The sequence below is a fragment of the Phocoena phocoena genome, chromosome 16 (assembly GCF_963924675.1).
Source record: "Phocoena phocoena chromosome 16, mPhoPho1.1, whole genome shotgun sequence".
Taxonomy (NCBI): Eukaryota; Metazoa; Chordata; class Mammalia; order Artiodactyla; family Phocoenidae; genus Phocoena; species Phocoena phocoena.
The window spans coordinates 13,929,432-13,948,639 of NC_089234.1; the positions used below are offsets into that span (position 1 = coordinate 13,929,432).

Below are 19,208 nucleotides of genomic sequence, written 5' to 3' on the forward strand. Positions count from 1 at the left end.
TGCTCAGAGCTTGTCACTCATGCCACAGGCTGCTCTCACATGGGGTCTGCTCTCTCCCGCAGGATGCTGAAAGCTGAGTGGGTAACGTGTGGAAGCAACCTTTTCAAACAGGACAGAATTTCACTGTCTAAGGATATAAAATACATTAGGACAGGCCACACCAAGTGCCCTGAGAGAGATGGTGGCAGAGGCGGACCGGTGGGATGTTCTAGGCATTACCTGTGGCCAAGTGGTTCCAGCCCCCCAAATCTTTTCTGAAATGTGACCCCAGAACATAGAGAATGTCAAACTAACACCTCAAGATCAAATTAATACTTCAACATCAAAACAAGCCCATTAAAAATTTTATTATCATAAAGATAAAGAGGCTACCACTTTTTTTTTTTATCATTTCTTCTTTATTTTTTAACATTTTTATTAGAGTGTAATTGCTTTACAAGGGTGTGTCACTTTCTGCTTTATAACAAAGTGAATCACTTATACATATACATATGTCCCCATATCTCTTCCCTCTTGCATCTCCTTCCCTCCCATCCTCCTTATCCCACCCCTCTAGGTGGTCACAAAGCACCGAGCTGATCTCCCTGTGCTATGCGGCTGCTTCCCACTGGCTATCTATTTTACGTTTGGTAGTGTATATATGTCCATGCCACTCTCTCACTTTGTCCCAGCTTACCCTTCCCCCTCCCCGTATCCTCAAGTCCATTCTCTAGTAGGTCTGCATCTTTATTCCCGTCTTGCCCCTAGGTTCTTCATAACCATTTCTTTTTCCTTTTTTTTAGATTCCATATATATGTGTTAGCATACGGTATTTGTTTTTCTCTTTCTGACTTACTTCACTCTGTATGACAGTCTCTAGGTCCATCCACCTCACTACAAATAACTCAGTTTCGTTCCTTTTTATGGCTAAGTAATATTCCATTGTATATACGTGCCACATCTTCTTTATCCGTTCATCTGTTGATGGACACTTAGGTTGCTTCCATGTCCTGGCTATTGTAAATAGAGCTGCAATGAACATTGTGGTACATGACTCTTTTTGAATTATGGCTTTCTCAGGGTATATGCCCAGTAGTGGGATTGCTGGGTCGTATGGTAGTTCTATTTTTAGTTTTTTAAGGAACCTCCATACCGTTCTCCATAGTGGCTGTATCAATTTACATTCCCACCAACAGTGCAAGAGGATTCCCTTTTCTCCACACCCTCTCCAGCATTTATTGTAGATTTTTTGATGATGGCCATTCTGCCGGTGTGAGGTGATACCTCATTGTAGTTTTGATTTGCATTTCTCTAATGATTAGTGATGTTGAACATCCTTTCATGTGTTTGTTGGCAATCTGTATATCTTCTTTGGAGAAATGTCTATTTAGGTCTTCTGAGGCCACCACATTTTTAACAAGGGTACAGAGTTTGTAAAACGTCTTCTTGTACCATGTCGCTGCTGCAAATATTATACCTGTGGAAGAAAACCTTTCCAGCATGAGGCTCGTTTGCTCGTGGAAGTGTGACCTCCTATGAGTAAACGGCTTTTGGCCCACTCGCTGGGATTCGGACCTCTCTGACTGAAAAGCTTTTTGCTACACCAGGCAGAGTCCAAGTGACTCTCACCCAGCAAATCCACTCAAAGAACCTCCTCCCCTCCTTGGGCTTTTAATGAGCTGAGAATGAATCAGTGGTCAGACCAAAGATTTTCAAAGTCTAGGGGGTTTGGGGCTTAGCAATGAGGATCTCCTTTTAAGGTGGATCATATTTTAAACACAGTTAGGAGTTTCCATATTTTAAATACAATTAGGTACTCTCCCAACTCCTACCAAGTAAGATTCTATTCCCTCCGAATGAGAAGAGCTTGCCTCTATAAGCTAGATCCCAACACATGCCATAGTCTCCAAACAAAACAATTTACATTAATACCTGCACCCCAGCTGAAATTAACTCAGAGATTTCCTACAAGTACTGCACGTGTCTTCCTTATTGCTTAAGGTAAAAGAGTTTCATATTTGCCTGGTTCTTGAATCGATGCCTTACCACTGAGGCCTTGCTCCTGTCAAGTTGAATTTGGCTTAAGGAAAATGATCGATTTTTCAAAGTAAATTGGATGGATAGATGGAGAGTTGAGATGAAGAGTTGGGTAGATGAATGGACGGATGGCTGAACAGCCAGAAGGGTGAGGATACAGGTCTGGAGAGATGGCTGGACGGATAAGTGGGTAGGTAAGCGGATGAGCAAAAAAGGCTGGACGAATGGACGAGTCGATGAATACCTAGACGGGTAGGTAGGTGGGTGATTGGACGCATGGGTGAATTGGTGAATACATTGATAGCTAAATACAGAAAATAAAACTTAGATGGAATGAAAGCTACTCACTCAGCCCTGTCTTCACCACTTTGCACTGTAATTCGGGAAGCCCCCAGTTTGGGCCGGAAGAGATTTAGCGCATTGTTGTTCCAGAGGAACTTGACCTTCTGGACTTTTCCTACATTGAGGTCCACATCAATGTCATGCATATGACTTGCATCTGGTTGGAGGGATCCTCTGAAAACATAGACAGAAAATGTTATATCAGCTGGATATAGGAATTCATGCATATGACTTGCATCTGGTTGGAGGGATCCTCTGAAAACATAGACAGAAAATGTTATATCAGCTGGATATAAAAATACATAGGATGACAGCAATTTATTTTTTCTTCAAACAACGCTGCTGTTTCTGGTTTTCTGCAAATAGGTTGTATGACTTCATGCACATCCAGGGGCTGCTAAAACACAAATGTATTTGTGAAGAACAGACCTTTAAAAAATACTGGACTCTAGATTTCCACTGTCTTAGTTTGTCCCTAGAGGGAAGTTAAATATTTGGGGTGGTGTATTAACCCTATTAGTTCGCTGCAGGACTATATTAATGCAACGTCTTATGTTAGAAGATGCCTGTGGGTCAGCCGAGGTCATTTGTTAGCCCCTCATATGTAGCACAGGAAGTTGTCAAAGAATTTTAACTTAACACGAAAATTATTATGTAAAAGTTTGTGCAAAAACCAGAATCTATTTTTACAGCACGGTTATGCATTCATCCAACACACATTTACCAAGTACCTCATATGGCCAGCAGAAGTAGGTGCTAAGGCTACCACAGCAACAAGAAGCTGGCCTCAGGCTTCCTGTGTGTGTGTTGCCGGGAAGGGAGTTGCCATACAAACGTGCCTGGCCTAAGGAGAATTTGATTTTCATAAAACCTAAGTCAGGAAGCAACGACTGACAATCCAAAAGGAGTTAGCATTTGTCTCATTTTAAATAGCCGGTTCCCCCTCTGGGCCTCACTCCTCTCATGTGTAAAATGGGGTGATTGAACCAGATGCTAAGCCTTCCTTCCAGGTTTGACATTCCAGCATTCAATGGTTCTGTATAATAGATGGCTAGATTTATAAAGCAGTTTATACCCAATCTGGTATGAAGAATCTATTATGGAAAGTATGGTCATTTCACTTTACTATCAAACTTACTTGAAAACTTCATATTGTTTTGAGTTTCCATTACTTCCATACAAAGCAATCTTGATGTACCCACTCACTTTCTTTTTTTCCAGCCAGTGTGACAGATACCCTATATCTCCAACTTGTTGAAAGAAATACAATCATTCGAATAACTCCTCTTGTTGAAAAGAATGACCCCGTGGACGCAGCCTTGTTCCAAGCTCTACGTCCCCCGCGGATGAGAGGTAAGGGTGAATGTGAGTAATGATTTCCTTAAGCAAGGTTTGGGGTCCTGGGATTCAGATTCTAGGTGGGGGTGAGGGACTCCAGAGGAAGTAAATCTTACACTTCAGCACAATCTCTTGTCGATACAGCAACGTATGTGCCCTGATGGATGCAGGGCAGCCGGTTACTGCACCTGTGTACCCTGGGTACACATCACTGGCCATCCCCAGAAAGGCCACAGGGAGAGGGATATGCTTGTGGCTATAATGTTTGGATAAATCACCTACTGTTCTTTTAGTTTATTGCTATTTTCCCATGCAACGGACATATTCTCAATAGAAAAACAACCCAGATAAATTAAAAAAAGAAACAACCTTCATCAGCACCCCATCTACCTGCCCTGCATCCCAGGTCCTTCCCTGATGTCACCACTTTGGTCTCTATACTTAATCAAGTCCAGTGGTTCCAATCAGGGGGAGATTTTGCCTCCCTGGGGACATTTGGCAATGTCTGGAGGCTTCTTTGGTTGTCACACTGGGGGTGAGGTGGGGTGGGTGTGGAGAGCTACTGGCATCTAATGGGTAGAGACCAAGGATCTGTTAAACAAACTGCAATGCACAGGACAGACGCCTACAACAACGAATTATCCAGCCCCACATGTCAGTAGTGTGAGGTTGAGATAGGCTGATCTAGAGCTTTCTCTTTCTCTCACACATCTATGTATATAGAAGAATATAGGCTTCCTTTCCCTTCTTTAAGTAGTATGTGCTGTTATTCTCTATCCGTTCCACCCATCCCCACCCCAGAATGATTCCCTTTCTCCGTCCTGCCCTGTGTTCCAGAATGTTTGCCTCCCACCCCAGGATCCTTGCTGCTGGCTTTTAGCTGGGTTTAGCCAATACGAGGTGTATGCAGGAGGTCAGAAGGCCAGAGGAGAGAGGTGCAGGTGTCATCTCCCTGGCCCCCACCTTGCTCCAGAACCATGAGTCTGGCAGAAACTCCCTCCTTCCCTGTATTCTGAGAGCTGCACAGCCACCAGATTCCGGGGGCCTCAGCATCCCTTGCCTTTTTTTTTTTCTTGTTACAAAGAAAAATATTTTATTATAAAATTTTGGAAAATATGAATATGGGTAAGTAAAAATTTAACGTGAAAATCTTGCTTGTTCCTTTAACCCTGCCCACACCTCTAACAGGAGGCCCTTCAGTAAAATCTCTCCATTTGAGCCACTTGGATGAGTTCTGTCTCCTGTTGGGACCCTGACTGATACATGACATGTTGCAGGCTGTTTTGTCTCTTGCCTTTTCACTAAATATGCCTTAGAGATCTCTCCTCAGCACATAGAGCTATCGCCTTCTTTTTAGCGGTTCTGTACAGCATTTGGTGGCTTACCAATTGGTGGGTATCCAGGTTTCTCTCTCCAATCTTCTGGTATTAAAAACAGTGCTGCAGTGAACACCCTTGAGCACTTTCTCACGCAAGTATTTTCCTAAGGTACACTCTGAGAAGTGGAATGACTGGGTTAAAGGAATGTACATGTAAGACTTTATAGAGAGTGACAGACCGTGATCTTTCATGATAAATATTGTGAAGATCACATGAACTACTGTAAGTGAAGTGCTATATACATTTCTTTTTAATGTAAAAATCCCTTGAAAAATAATTGCTCTTCTATTCGGCTACCGTGTATTAATTTTAACAAAAGAATCTTGATCAATTCGCTATCTTGTACTTTTTTAATGAGAAGCTGGGCAAAGCAACAATAGAAATGCAGCGTGTTTGTGTGTGTGCAGGGGGACTGGTAGAAGAGGTATTTAGCTGGAGACCTCTTGATTTACAGTGACTTTGCCCCGCCTTGCCCTCTTCTGTTAATGGATCCATCCTTCCTGCCACTGGGGTGGGAGGACATGTGACCCAGCCTGGGCTAATCACTGTACTTTATTCCATTGATCAGGATTTTTGGTTAAAGGGGTGAACTTGAGATCCAAGACAAATGCCATTCTACTGCCTTTCCATTATAGCTTAAACTGGTTGGAGGTGAGTTTCTGTCAATTGCTACCAAGGGTCCTAATAAGGCTGATACTCTGAAATCATTTGCAAGAATTTTTAAATGAGTAAAATGGAAACTTACGAGTAAAGTTACCACTGCTTCCTGTGTTCAGGAAAAAGGTTTGTCGCACAGCACTGGTTTTCCCCTGAAACTGGTCAGCATAGTGCCCCATTTTGGGGCATCCTTCAGCAGGACAAGGGAAACAGCCACTCTAGTGAAAGAAAACAGTCTGTCTGTGAGTCGTAGGCCTTTGACTCACCCATTTTCCTTTCCATCCTCCTATCTATCCATCCCTCATCCATCTTCTCATCTACCTATTCTTCCTTCCATTCATGTATCCATTCTACCCCTTCTCCCCCATCCACTGATCCATGCATGCATGCATCCATCTACCCATGCATCCTTGCACACATTGGGAATTTTCCAGAATGAAAAGTTGGGGATCTAGGGAAGGCCCAGCACAGTTCAAGTCTGCTGTCCCCCTCCTGCCCATCTTATTCCTGGGAGGAAGGCTCTGTAAGCCTCAGCATTTCTAGTGCCTCCTTTCATTAGCCGCGGAGTTACATCTCTGCTCTGTTCCAAGCCAAAGGGACAACACCACCATCACCACCAACTTCCCTTGGCCCCTGGTGTGACCTACCTCCTGAAACTCATTGTAGGACGCACAAGGGTAGCCTAGGAAGCCATCGGGGCTGAGGATACTGTTTGAGTAATACTTGTAGCTTCTTAGGTGATTGCAAGCCACAAAGTCTTGGGTTCCTGAGAAGGCAAAGGCCAAGGGCGCTAACAAGAGGCATTAAACTTTTGAAGCCCGAACCATTCTGACCCAGCAAGGAATCATCTCTGCATTTCACAGGTGGGTGTTGGTGCCCCTGAACACCTTGGTCACAATTCATAATTTCTGTCATTGACCTTGACATACTTTGGGGCAAGTAGAAAAGCTGGGGGCTTGTTTAGTAGTGGTGGTTGGCTGGAGTCGCTTTCCTCTCCCCGGCACTGTCCATTTTCTGGGGTGGTCCCCCTCAGGGCTAGGCAAGTGTTAGGGAGTGAGAAGGTCTAACAAGCACCTCTGTCTAATCCTCGGGGGCCAGGCATGTAACGTAAATGAATAACGAAGGCTTGGGGGGGTGGGGGGCGTTGGTTAGAGATATATCATACTTCACCTTTTGTGTGAACCAAGCTTTTCTGTCTATGGTCTCAGGCTGAGAAATTCTTCCTTCTTACTCCTCCAGGCATAAGGTAAAAGCAATGGAGAGCAAGGTCACCATGGCCTCTGGCTACTCTTTCACTGCATTTTATTTACAGTCTTTCTCTTTAAACCAAAGTCCTCTTGTTTGGGAAATTGTTTTTTCCTGTCTCCAGCTACTAGGTACAAACTTCCCATGGAGTGATCCACAGTGACCCTGGCATACCTGGGGACCACTGCTGGGGGGTCTGCTGGGCTTCATCCGCCACCAGTGGGGAAAGGAATGTTGCCCTTTGTGCTTGGGGGATTAGCTCTCCATAGTCCCCCAGTCCCACGCGCCCCACACCACACTCATTACCAGACAATAGGACCTGTTTCGAAGTTAACTGTCTCTTTCATCCAAAATTGCTGCCCAGGGATTCCATGTTAGAGAAGCAAGCGGATGTAATTGTTCCTCAGTGGCCAGGGTGACTCGGCACGCACACAACAGAAGCACGTTCCAGCGACCGGTCACCTCTCTAATTAAACCTGGGCTCCAGAAGCACGTTCCAGCGACCGGTCACCTCTCTAATTAAACCTGGGCTCCTTCCTATTATGTGTGCCCTGCTCATCCCATCTGAGAGGGGGCAGCCCTCACTGTGACTCTGGTGTTCTTTCAGAAATCAGATCAGCCAAGCAGCCCTCCCTCGAGTCACCTGGTGCTGAGCAGAGAGGAGGTGGAAAGCTCCACCGACTGTCGGTGGATGTTGGCTATTGTTTTATCGACTCTGCTCTTCCACATGAAGCACATGCAAGATTAAAATGCCACGGAAGGCCGCTCAGCTCAAGGTAACAAGCTGGACACAGAGCTTGCTTTGCGCCAGGCCCTGTGCAGGGTCCTGAGGAGTCCGGGTCGCCCAGGCCACAGCCCCTGGCCTCGGGGAACTCCCCACTCAGAAAAAATAAAGACTAAAATGAGACGATCACAGACTCAAAGCCTCCACTTTTAGGGAGGAGAGTGACGCCTGTTCTCAGGGGAGAGGCAACAGGAATAGCCCCGGGCCAGAACAAGGGATGGCTAATGGAGATGGTGCTTTAGGTCACCTAACATTAGGGGTACTGAGCCTGCTCTCTCAGATAAATGGAGACACGTACAAGGCTCGTCCCCCAGACCCCCAGGCCTCCGCCTCCATGCACGTGCCCCTCAAACCCACAGGGCACGTCCGTCCTCCCCATTCCCCCCATCGTCTTCTTACCAGCTCAGCCCTTTTCCATCCCTAGCACCTGACAATAGCAGATGGCAAGAAAGTCAAAACCCTCCAAATCTTTGCTTATGCTCTGCAGATCTTCAAGGAGCCTGCACTGAAGGAAGGATGCGGGCCAAAGGCAAAGCTGGGTCCTAACTGATGTACCAATGCAGCCCATGTCTCAGCATCCTGCCAAGGGGGAGAAGGCGCGGGCTGGGCATGGGGTTGGGCTTTGCAGCCAGAAATTGGACTTAAATATAAGGTGGCCTTTGGCAAGTTTTATCACTTTTCTGACCCCATTTCCTCGTCTGTGAAATGGGGCTAATCAGAGTAACTGTCTCGTGCCACTGCTGTGAAAATGCCCAGCACAGACCACACCACCTGCCTTCTCCCCAGGTGGAGCAGCTGCTGTCTTGCTTCTCTCATTTACATACCTTCCCATATTCCATTTATATCAATGATGGTTGACAGGGTATTTTTCTGACATCCAGGCATTTCCTTTCCTCCATTTGGGTAGAAATCCAGGTGGCCCACTTTTTGGCTCATTCCAAAACCTGAAACATTGGCAGCAGAGATGAGTGGGAGGGAAGTGGTCCCAGAGTCAGGTGGTGGCCACGAAGAGCGTTCAGCTCCTTCCAATGGGAGGAAGAGCCTTCTTGGCAACTTCTCCCCACAGTGCAGCCACCCTGTCTCTGGCTCTGCGGAAGTTCTCAGATAAGCACTTGGCAAGACAAGAAGGGAGGAGAGGGCTTCCCTGGTGGCACAGTGGTTGAGAGTCCGCGTGCCGATGCAAGGGACATGGGTTCGTGCCCCGGTCCAGGAAGATCCCACATGCCGCGGAGCCACTGGGCCCGTGAGCCATGGCCGCTGGGCCTGCGCGTCCAGAGCCTGTGCTCCGCAACGGGAGAGGCCACAGCAGTGAGAGGCCCGCGTACCGCAAAAAAAAAAAAAAAAAAAGAAAGGAGGAGAGAGCAGAGGACATAAGATGAGGAGGGAGGTAGGCTCTGGGTGAGTGGGCACATGTGTATTTGTGTCTGTCTGTCTGTCTTGGGGAGGCCCTGAACAACAACGATACCATCATCGGTGTCCTGTTACCATTATGCACCAGAAGACACATGTCAGGGCAGGGCTGGTGCACTTTTTATTACTTTATTCATTTTAAAATTTTGGTTTCTACATTATAGTGTTAACTGAGACCACATAAACTTTGTTGTTATGTTGAGAACCACAGCATAATGGCTAGGTGGTTTGGATTTTGAAGCACACAGACCTGTGATCACATCCTGGTTCTTCTTATATATCTGTGATCTAGAAAAATACTTGACAATTACTTGATCAATTACTTGAACTTGTCGAGCCTCAGTTTCCTCAGCTATGAAGTGGTAGTAACAATACCCACTTTTCAGGGTTGTTACAACGATTGAGCTAATGTATGCAAAATGTTCAATGCAGCGCATGGTAAACACTTCATAAGTGATAGGATCATCAAAACTATACCTTTGATTGGTACATTTCATGAGTGGTTATACAAGAAAATATTGAAAAAAGAATGTTAATTTTAGAAGAATTCAGTTAAGGGCTATATTTAATCTCCAACAAAACAAACTGCAAGCAAAGCTTTGACAAAAGAAGAAAAAAATATGCAAAGATTACCTTTGCATTTTGCAAGTACAGGTCAAACATCAATAATAAATGCCACTCTGGATACTGACAGACTAGGGAAGGATGCAGAGTTTGGAGACTGAGTGAGCCTTCCACAGGTTATAGAAGTCTTTCGTCCTACCTGGGGCCTCAGGCTGATATCACTGGCACTGAACTGGCTGTTTGTTTGTGGCTGACACCCGTTTTGACTGGTTGGTGCCCAAACACCCGTTTTGACTGGTTGGTTAACCATTTTGAATACCACCCCGTGGTATGTGTGTGCAGGTGGGGGAGGGTGGCAGGGGGCACATGCCTGGACCTGCTCTCATCAGTTACAGCCCTGGTCCCTGAGAGGTGGGGTGAGGAACTTACCCAGGAAAGGGATTATGGGAGCAGAATCCGTGTGAATCACATCCACAAACATGGCATCGGACGGGTCCAGCCGAACCTCCTCTGGCATGCCCTGGAAGCATGGCTGTGCCGGGTCCAGCCCTAAGAAGGGGGAGGTGGACAGGGAGGCCGCACTCTAAGACCACCCAGGATCTAAACCCTGTACACACAAAATCCATGCAGATTCCTGGGCGAAGGACCCCACGCCCCAGCAGTCATAGTTTGGAGAATTGAGTCTGTAGGTCCTGGTCTGCTTGGGAGAGAGGCTGGGACAGAAAGGCTGCCAGTGGGGTCGTTGCCTGTCACAGGATATCCAGAAATCCCCACTGCCTGGCGTCATGGAAGATCGGGATGGTGCCCTTGCTCCCCTTGTCTCCCTTTTCCTTTCTTCCCTCACACACGTTCTGTTTGGCCACTGCCCTCCAAGACTGAGCTCCCGGGCCCGGCCCAGCTCCTCCACAGTCTCCGAGCCCTGCACGGCCCATTCCCCTGCGTCTGCGGTCATGGCCCCCGGCCTGCTGCTCGCTCCCTCGCACTCTCCCCGAATCTCTCTCCCCTCCAAGACCCCCTCAAACACAACCTCTTCATGGAAAGTGTAGCCTCTCCCTTCTTGGGTCATTCCCTCCTCGTTGCATAGGATTCTTTTGCATTCGTTAATTCTGCTTCGGCTTTTATTTGTCTACTTAGCTGTCTGCCTCCTGCACTAGACTGTGGATTTCCTGAGGCAGGGGCCGTGCCCAGTTCATCTTCAAAGACAAGCAGGAGGTGGAAGGAGCAGGGCACTCAGGACTCGGTGACCTACATCTAGTGCTGGCTGCTCAAGGCCAGGAGCCTGTCCTCCTTGCACCTGGAAAGTGGGGATAACAACAGGAACTCCCCTGGCAGGGTTACTGTGAAAATCCCATGGAAAGATCTAAGAGAAAGGACATTGCAAACTGAAAAATACCCTTTATCCTTCACCCGAAGCCTAGCCTGGTGCCCAGAGCAACAGACGCATTCATGAAATGCTGACTTGAAGAGTTTGCCTAAGTTACTTGCTGATGTGGTGCACCAAACGGTTGTCTGTGTCTATGTCTGTGTATTCACTCTGCCTAGTGTTCCTTCCTTCCTCCATTCATTCTTTTCTGAGCACCTCCTACGGCAGGTCTCAGCTAGTCACTTTCATTTTCTGCCTGTCCTGGCACAGCGGAGACATTCAATAAATATTTGTGGAATTGATGAATTGATTTTTTTCAAAAATCAGCTCACTTTTTAAAAGACTTTGCCATACTCTAGCAGTAATAACCCTGAAGTCATGAGTTTAATGTGTTAGTTATATTTTTCATTTTTTACAAATGTATTTTTGCTTACAATCGTGTATTTTCGAGTACACATGAAAATATATGAACGATTATTTTTTAAGTCCCCTGCACCACCTAAAAGCAGTTCCAGGAGGACCGGAAGGGGCGCCCTTGGCCGTGGGAAGTGCGCGGGTCTCTCCTTCTACCGCCTGCTTCCCTGGCTGGGCCGGCGCCCGCCCCCAACCCCGGCCCAGCACCCCTACCTGTGATCCTGCCCACGCGGCCCCCCCAGCCTCCTGCCCGCCTCAGCGGCCGTGTGCGCGCCCAGGCTGTGGCCGATGAGGTGCACGTTCTCGGGGCCATAGCCCAGCTGGGTCTGCGAAGGGAAGGAGCGTCAGGTCTCAGAGCACCGGGTGGGGACGCGCCGGCGCCCGGGGAGCGGGGATCGGGGCAGGACCCAGGCTGGAAACTCGGGAGGAACGACCCCCGGCTCCAGGCCGCCGCCTAGGACAGCGCGACCCGGCCCCTGGCTGGCCACAGTCTGCAGGTCCCGGGGTCCGGCTGGCGCGCGGGGTAACGGTGCTGACCAGCGGCCAGCGCGTCACCTGCAGGCTGCCTTGGCCGGGACTGGCAGTGCTCTGCCGGCTCCCACACGCAGCCCACCGCGGACCTCCTTCCCCTCGTCCCCTGCAGGGGCTGGGCCAGTGCAGAACGTGGTAATGGGCCCGGCTCTGGGGTTCTCCTGATTCGACCTTCCTGGAGGCTGTAAGGGACCTTCCCTGGGAGCGAAGACTCATCTGGGCTGAGAACTTCAGGGCAGCCCAGCCTGCTCTACAATTCCCAGAACAGCCTGCAAGGAAGGCTTATTTCAAAAGGGGAAACTGAGGCTTGAAGAGGTTAGTCTGCCTCAGGCCCCACAGCTAGGGATCTTCAGGACAACCCCGGAGGGAGGAAGTTTGCAGCTTCATGTAGCAAAGGCCCTTCTTGGGCTCCTGGCTTTCAGACTCTGCCTCTACCCATGGGTCCCCAGGCTACCCCTGGGTGCCACGGAGTGCTGGCCTGCCCCTCTCCCTGCCCCCTACCCACAGGATGTGGCCCAGGCAGGGGTTTACCGACAGCCCTTGTATTAAGTAAGCTATCTCCGCTCCCACGACCCGAGTGTTGTGGACAGCTTGGGTGTATCCTGTCCTGGCCCCACGCTTCCAGTCCACACACATGCAGTTCACCTTCTCCACTTTAAACATTTTCTGGGAAAGACAAACATGAGGGAGAAACCAGTTTATTAACAGCCACGGGTTGCACACTCCACAGATAGGCATTCACAACCGTCAAGCATCTCTAGCTTGTGTCAGAACTTTAACATTCCTCACACTCGTCCTGATCCACACCACAGTGCTGTGAACTGGGTATACTTACTCCCACTTAGCAGATGTGGAAACTGAGGCCTGGAACAGAGTGACTTGTCTAAGGTTTTACAGATGGTCATTGACACAACCAGGTCAGAAAGATGACTTATGAGGTCAGGGGTTAGCAAACTACTACCAGAGTGCCAAATCCACTCGGGTAGTAGTTTGCTAACTGCTTTTATGAAGTTTTATTGCAAACAACCACACCCATTTGTCTACATATTGTTCACCTCTGCCTCGTAGCTACAACAGAAGCCATATGAGCTGAAACCATATGACCCACAAATGATACAATATTTGTTACCTGCTCTTCTACAGGAAAGTTTGCAGACCCTTATACTAGATAGTTGAAGCCACAGAGAGGCTGCTTTTATGTTCCCAAAAATGCTTTGATGGGAGATATAAAGTATTGAGGGACAAGTTTAATAAGATGAAATTTAGACCGAGGTAGGAGACAACTGTCTTGGATACTTGCATCTTTTTTATCATGTAGTGTGACCCAAGCACAGATACTGGCCCCTTGGGGGCTGGAGGGAAGAAACATCAGAAAGGGCTACACTATATCCTTTGTTCATTTGGGGAGGTCCTGGACTGCATTTTGAAGTTGGGAGTGGTTGGCTGGGGGGGGTCAAGGCATCATGGTGGACCACATACCCTCGGCTCTCCAGTTTCCAGGTCCGCGTAGCCTCCCTCTGGAACTCAGGAGGCACGTGTGAAACCCCAGACCAAGAGGAACAAAGAGCGCTCCGACAGAAGCTGCTCGAGGTCTTATCCCAGTGCAGCTTAAGCCTCTAAGAGCCGTGCCGTGGGCACCTCCTACAGGCTAAAGCTGTAGACACACGGGATTGTGGTGTCTTGTGGACAGAAGACCTCGTTTCGCATTCCACCTCTGGATTCAACTTTGGGCAAGTACTGAAGTTTTCTTTGCCTCAATTTCTTCATCTATAAAATGAGAACCATAACTGTGCCTGCCTCACAGCGTGGCTGGGAGGGTTAAACGGAACAAGGACTGTGGAATGATTAGCACAATGCCAGACTCACAGTAAGTGCTCAGGAAATGGGTGGTATGAATAATAATTCATTACTAATATTCATGATCACTATAGAGCTGCACTGTCCAATACTGTGGCCACGAGCCACATGTGGCACTTTACAGTTAATTAAAATGAAATAAAATTTAAAATTCAGCTCTTTGGTCACACTGGCCACAAGTCAAGTGGTCAGTAAACACAGGTGGCCAGTGGCTCCTGATCCGGGTAGTGCAGATATGGAGCATTTCCATCATCACAGCAAATGCTTTTGGATAGTAGTGTTGCGGGGGGTAAAGTATTTTTTATGACATACAAGGGTTTTATATAAACCATCAGAGACAAACGCCAGGTAATTTGCTATTGTCTCCACCTCTGGGACTTTCTGATTGGACTCTGGGTCTTTTCAGCCTCATAAGGAGATGTTTGACTAGCGGTTCGTGGTTTGGGAGACCTTGACATTGGGTACCCATGAGAACCCGAGTTTTCCTCAGTGGTTTTAGGATGGACCCGTCTCTCCTGGGAAGTTATCCTTTCCCAGCCTCAAGGGATGCGGCGATTGCCTCCATGTGCTGGGCGCTGCTCTCACCAGGGGAGGAGGGTGAATGCCTACCTCGCACAGGTCAATTATCCAGTCCTCCTCCCCCTTGTCTAGGAAGCCGTGGATGACGAAGCGCGTCTTGCGGCCCAGCTGGAAGTTTGAAGCCTCGATGGTGGCTAGGTCAGTGACATTGATCCGCTGGTTAAATTAGAAAAGATGAATTTGAATGTTGGCCTTTCCAAGCCACAGACCCATTAGAGCCCATTCCCGTAAGACCAAGGTGACAGATTCAACTCCCAAGAAGTTGGGTGAGGCTAGAACAGGAGTTCCTGACTTAGGCTTGGAGGATAGAATTCAGAACGTCCAAGTTTATTGATTTTTCTATACTGAAATGTAGCGTTTTTGTTAATTGTGAAATTGAGTGACAAACATAGCAGACGTAGCAATACACTGTCACCAATCGAGGTGGCAGATATTTTCATTTTATATTACAGTTGTTACAGATATTTAAAAATATCATCTGTACTCATTACTATTTAAAATTACAGAAGTTATTAGACCAGCCCCTAGACCTTGTTATTTAGTGAGATAATAAAGCAGCACACATATTACTATATCCCATATTTATCTTTGTAAATGTTCTGACAACTGTTTTCCAGTATGATTAGTGCCCTTTTTAATCCAATGTTTTTTATTTTATGCATTTAACCCTTCCTGCTCCGTTGAGGTGCATCTCCCCTCATGCCTGATGCTTCTGGCCCAGGGGTTCCTCAGCTTTTCTGTGCCAGGACCTCTTTGGCCATCTGGGGAAGCCTATGAGTCCCTTCTCAGGATTTTTTTTTTTTTTTTTTGCATAAAATATATTTTATTTTAAAAAATTATCTTTTTAAATGGGGACTCTGGGTGGGTAGTTTGTCACCTAGAATCCGACAGTAGGTGACCTTGGGGACCTATAGACAGACACTCTGCTCTCTCAAACTTGGTTTCGGGTCAGAGCTGTGAGCTGCTTGAGTTCTGAGCAAGTTCTTCCTGTTCACTTCTGAGCATCTGGAGGAAGTCTGCTGGCCTCCACCTGGCAGGCCTTCTGGGAACTGAAGATTGCTCCAAGGGTCCCCAAATTTCTCCTTTGTCATTAAATGTCCCCTGTTCCCCTTCTAGCTCCTGAGGAATGATTTACATCCCCCGATCCCTACCCTCTGAGGAGCTACGCTCCCTCCACTGCCTGGTTCGGAAAGAAGCCAGACCCTCTCAGGGATACATAAGTCTGGGTTTCTCCATAAGAGCTGCTCACACCCGCTTCCTCCCCAAACAGGGTTCTAATCCTGGGAAGCCCTGCAGTTCTGTGCACAAGTGTGTGAATGTGTCCGTTTCCGGGTTGGGCGCCCATAGATTTCATCAGATACTCAAAGGGATTTATGATCCCGAGAGCTAAGATGACTCTAAGTCTAACACTGGTGAGGGAGCGTCATGTGAAAAGTTCCAAGGCAGTGAATTATTCCTCAGACAACCATGTGAAGGCTCCAGTGTGGGCGCCCAAATCCCCCACCATGCGGTCATTCTATGCCCCTCTTACTTGGTAGTTATTTGGATTCTCATTTGTATACAGAAGAAAGTGGGTGTCAATGTCCTTGGGAGACCAGGGAAATAACTTTAAAGGCCGCTGAAAGATCCTGGTCCATGGTTTTTCATCGGAAAAGCAGCCGAAAGGTTTGTAGCAGATCTCCTTTCCTGGGGCAGGAAGAGGAACAAACAGGACACTTGTGAGGTTCTGAGAAGGAGCAATGTCATCTCAGCTACTCGGGAGGACTCTTCAGGGTACAGCTCAGGGCTGGTGAAGGCCAGTGCTCATCTTTATCTTTGCTGTCAGTGTTCCTCAGACTTCCGTGGTGATAAGAACCACCTGGGGGCTGAGGGTGAGTGAGCATATTCACACTCCCAGGCCCCTCCCTCAGAGACTCTGATTCAGAGGGTCTGGGGTGGGGCCCGAGAAACAGCATATTTAATAAGTGCCCCTGTTCATCAGGCAGGTTGGGGAATCACTGAGAACTCCTGGGAACCTTCAGCCTTAAAACTAACTCTTGCAGGAAACTCCCAGATGGGCCTTTACATCCACTAATCAACCATCAGGTATTTATCGAGCGTCTACGAATGTCGTAGCGCAGAGATGCTACTCGATGAGTCTTGAGGTCTCTCTTACATCCAGCACAGGCCGTGCACACAGTAGGCATTCCTGGGCATCTGTCCAGTCCACATGTCTTCGCGTCATCCTTCTATGCACCTTTGTTTTTTCCAAATTATTCTCTGCCATTTCAGATTTCCCTGTTGTTCTTTGAAAAGGTAAATGTCCTAAGAACAGGGAGAATTTATTTTTGCATCATACTGTGTATAGTAGGGGCTCAGTACATGCAATTGATGACCTAAATAACCCCATCTAAATCTGAGGGTCCTTTCTCTAGTCCATGACATATTTTCACAATTATGTCACCCCCAGTATAACCAGGGGTGACATAATTTCAAATCCAGAGGATTACAATGGATTTTCTCTCTTAGGCTTCCTCAACTAATGGAGCCAATTATTAGTCATTCATTCAAAAACTGGTAATAGTTAATACTTGTTGTTTACTATGTGCCGGATACCACACTAGTGTTTTACCAGTATTGGCCTCCAAACAGCCCATGAGGAAGGAATGAATATTACCTTTATTTGACGGAAGAAGAGCCCAAGGCACAGAGATGAAAAGTCAGCTACCCAAGGCCACAGCCAGTGGTGGAGCCACGATTTGAACCCGAGAAACTTAACCGGGAATAAAAGTGGGAACTGGGGAGCCATAGAGACAAATCAGATCGAAACCTGGCCCTGAAAGAGAGGAAATCTAACTGGGAAGGAATAATGACAGCGTTGAATTCATTCTGGGAAGAGGGAACCATCCCACAGGAAAGGCCACAGGAGGCTAAAGCAACCTTGGTTTCAGATGGAAAGCGCAGGGGCTTCGATGCCAGGTTAAGATACCTGGGCGTTAGGTGGGTAGTGGGGAGGTGCTGGGGGTGCTGAGCCGGTGACTGGGGTGGGAGCCATGTGTAAGTGGCTCAGAGGTGGGGGAGCCTGGGGGCAGGGCTGTGGGCCTGGAGAGGGGAGAGGCGTTCTGACCTGATGGCAGAGGAAGTTAAGGAAGAGGCGGGGAGATGGGGCGAGGGGGTACTGTCCAAGCCTGGTGGGGGACAAGTGAGTTTGAGGCATGGTGGGAGGCCCTGGTGGAGCTGCCTGGAACTTGGGAGGACTGGGGCTATGCTGCTGGGGACTGGACAAGGGGGCAGTCTTGAGAAACAGACACATGAGGAGGGCGCCTGGAGTGACCTTTGGGAACGCCTGTGTCTGGGGCAGGAGGAAGCAGCAGATCAGCGAAGGAGACCAAGAGGGGTTGGAAAGGCCTGAGGAGCAGCCAGACCCCACCTGGGGTCTTCTGTCAGGGGCCGGGTCTGGCGGCAAGGCTGGCTGGAATTCCAGAAAGGCAAGAGGGGGCTGGCGGCAAGCCGAGGAGACAAGGGGAAAGGGTCCGGATGCAGAAGAAAGCCCTTGCAGGGACTGGAGGAGACCACGTTTGTTCTTGGGGAGACTGTGCTCAGCAGGGTTTGGGGGCCCGAGCCAGGCAGTGAGGGGTTCTGACTGATGGGAGAGGAGGTGAGAAGACCCGGCAGTGTGGGAAAGAGAGCACCTGTGAGGTACACCTGCGAGGTACACGTGTGAGGAGGTGGGAGGATGGGCATAAGCAGATTCGGGCTCAAGGGGGCTTTGGTAACAAGGGAGGTTTCAGGACAAGTAGAACGTGGGTGTCTGCATCTCCTCTGGGCAGGAGGCCGGGCAGGACGGGAGTTCACAGAGGGACACGTCCACAAGATTTTAGTCTGCAGACGTGCACTTGTCCATGCCTAGGAACTGAGGGTATTGGGGGCCTGACAAGAACGTCCCACTCTCCACCTGGCCCAGCTGCCTGCCACCTCTGCTGCCTGCTCCAGCCACTGGAGCCTTTGCAGGAGGACGGGAGCCAAGCTGGACAATGCTGGGATCATCCTTGTTGAGCACGGTGCCCTGTCTCTACCACAGAGTCATCACTCCCCGACTGGTAGCGACTGCTGTTTCATGCAATAATGATAATGTTATTAATTAGGGAGACGGGGATGAGGATGCCTCTGTCTCACCCAAAGGCCAGCCCAGCACGGTCACCAAAGGGATGGTGACAGCATCCTCACCTCTGACTGTGGCCAGCAGGAGAAGGCTGACGGTCCAAGAGGGCAGCATCTTCGGGGATGAAGACAGAGACACGCACGGACACCAGATGCACAGGCACGAGGCTGGCGGACAGGGCAGGCGGCCCTCAGCACACATGGGGCCCTCCCTCGAGGTGGGGACCCTGAGGCTGAGGCCTCCCTGCACACAGGGAGTTGGGCAGCGCCTCTCTCGGACCCTGCACTCAGGGTCTTTGCACTGCTGTGCTCCCCTGTTCTGGGCCACGTCCCCCTGGCAGCCCTACCCCTACCCGGCTCCCTGCCCGCGTGGGGCTGTGACTTACTGTGTGGCCCCAGAGCTTCCACCTGCAGCCCAGCAGGTTGGCCATGGCCTTTTATAACCAGACTTTATCCTTTGGATTCCTCAGAAGAGGACGGGGGTGGGGGATAGATAGGGCTCTGTACATGCCAGGTTTGAACCTAGGTTATCATAAATACATAAAGCCAGCTCAGCTGGGGAGCAGGGCTGTTTATAAAGTGAGATTTG

The 19,208-nt window shown here is 48.7% G+C and overlaps 1 protein-coding gene across 1 annotated transcript; it reads right to left on the reverse strand.

Annotated features, from left to right (window-relative positions):
- Nucleotides 1–1,392: 1,392 nt before the first annotated feature.
- LOC136136712 (pancreatic lipase-related protein 2-like) lies at nucleotides 1,393–18,734 on the reverse strand. The gene is given in 14 exon segments (XM_065894975.1): nucleotides 1,393–1,456; nucleotides 2,365–2,532; nucleotides 3,497–3,573; nucleotides 3,575–3,608; nucleotides 5,817–5,950; nucleotides 6,380–6,498; nucleotides 8,586–8,705; nucleotides 10,165–10,284; nucleotides 11,726–11,750; nucleotides 11,752–11,838; nucleotides 12,575–12,709; nucleotides 14,510–14,635; nucleotides 16,011–16,165; nucleotides 18,686–18,734. Coding segments are annotated over 14 exon segments (1,413 nt in total).
- Between the last annotated feature and the right edge of the window lie 474 nt (nucleotides 18,735–19,208).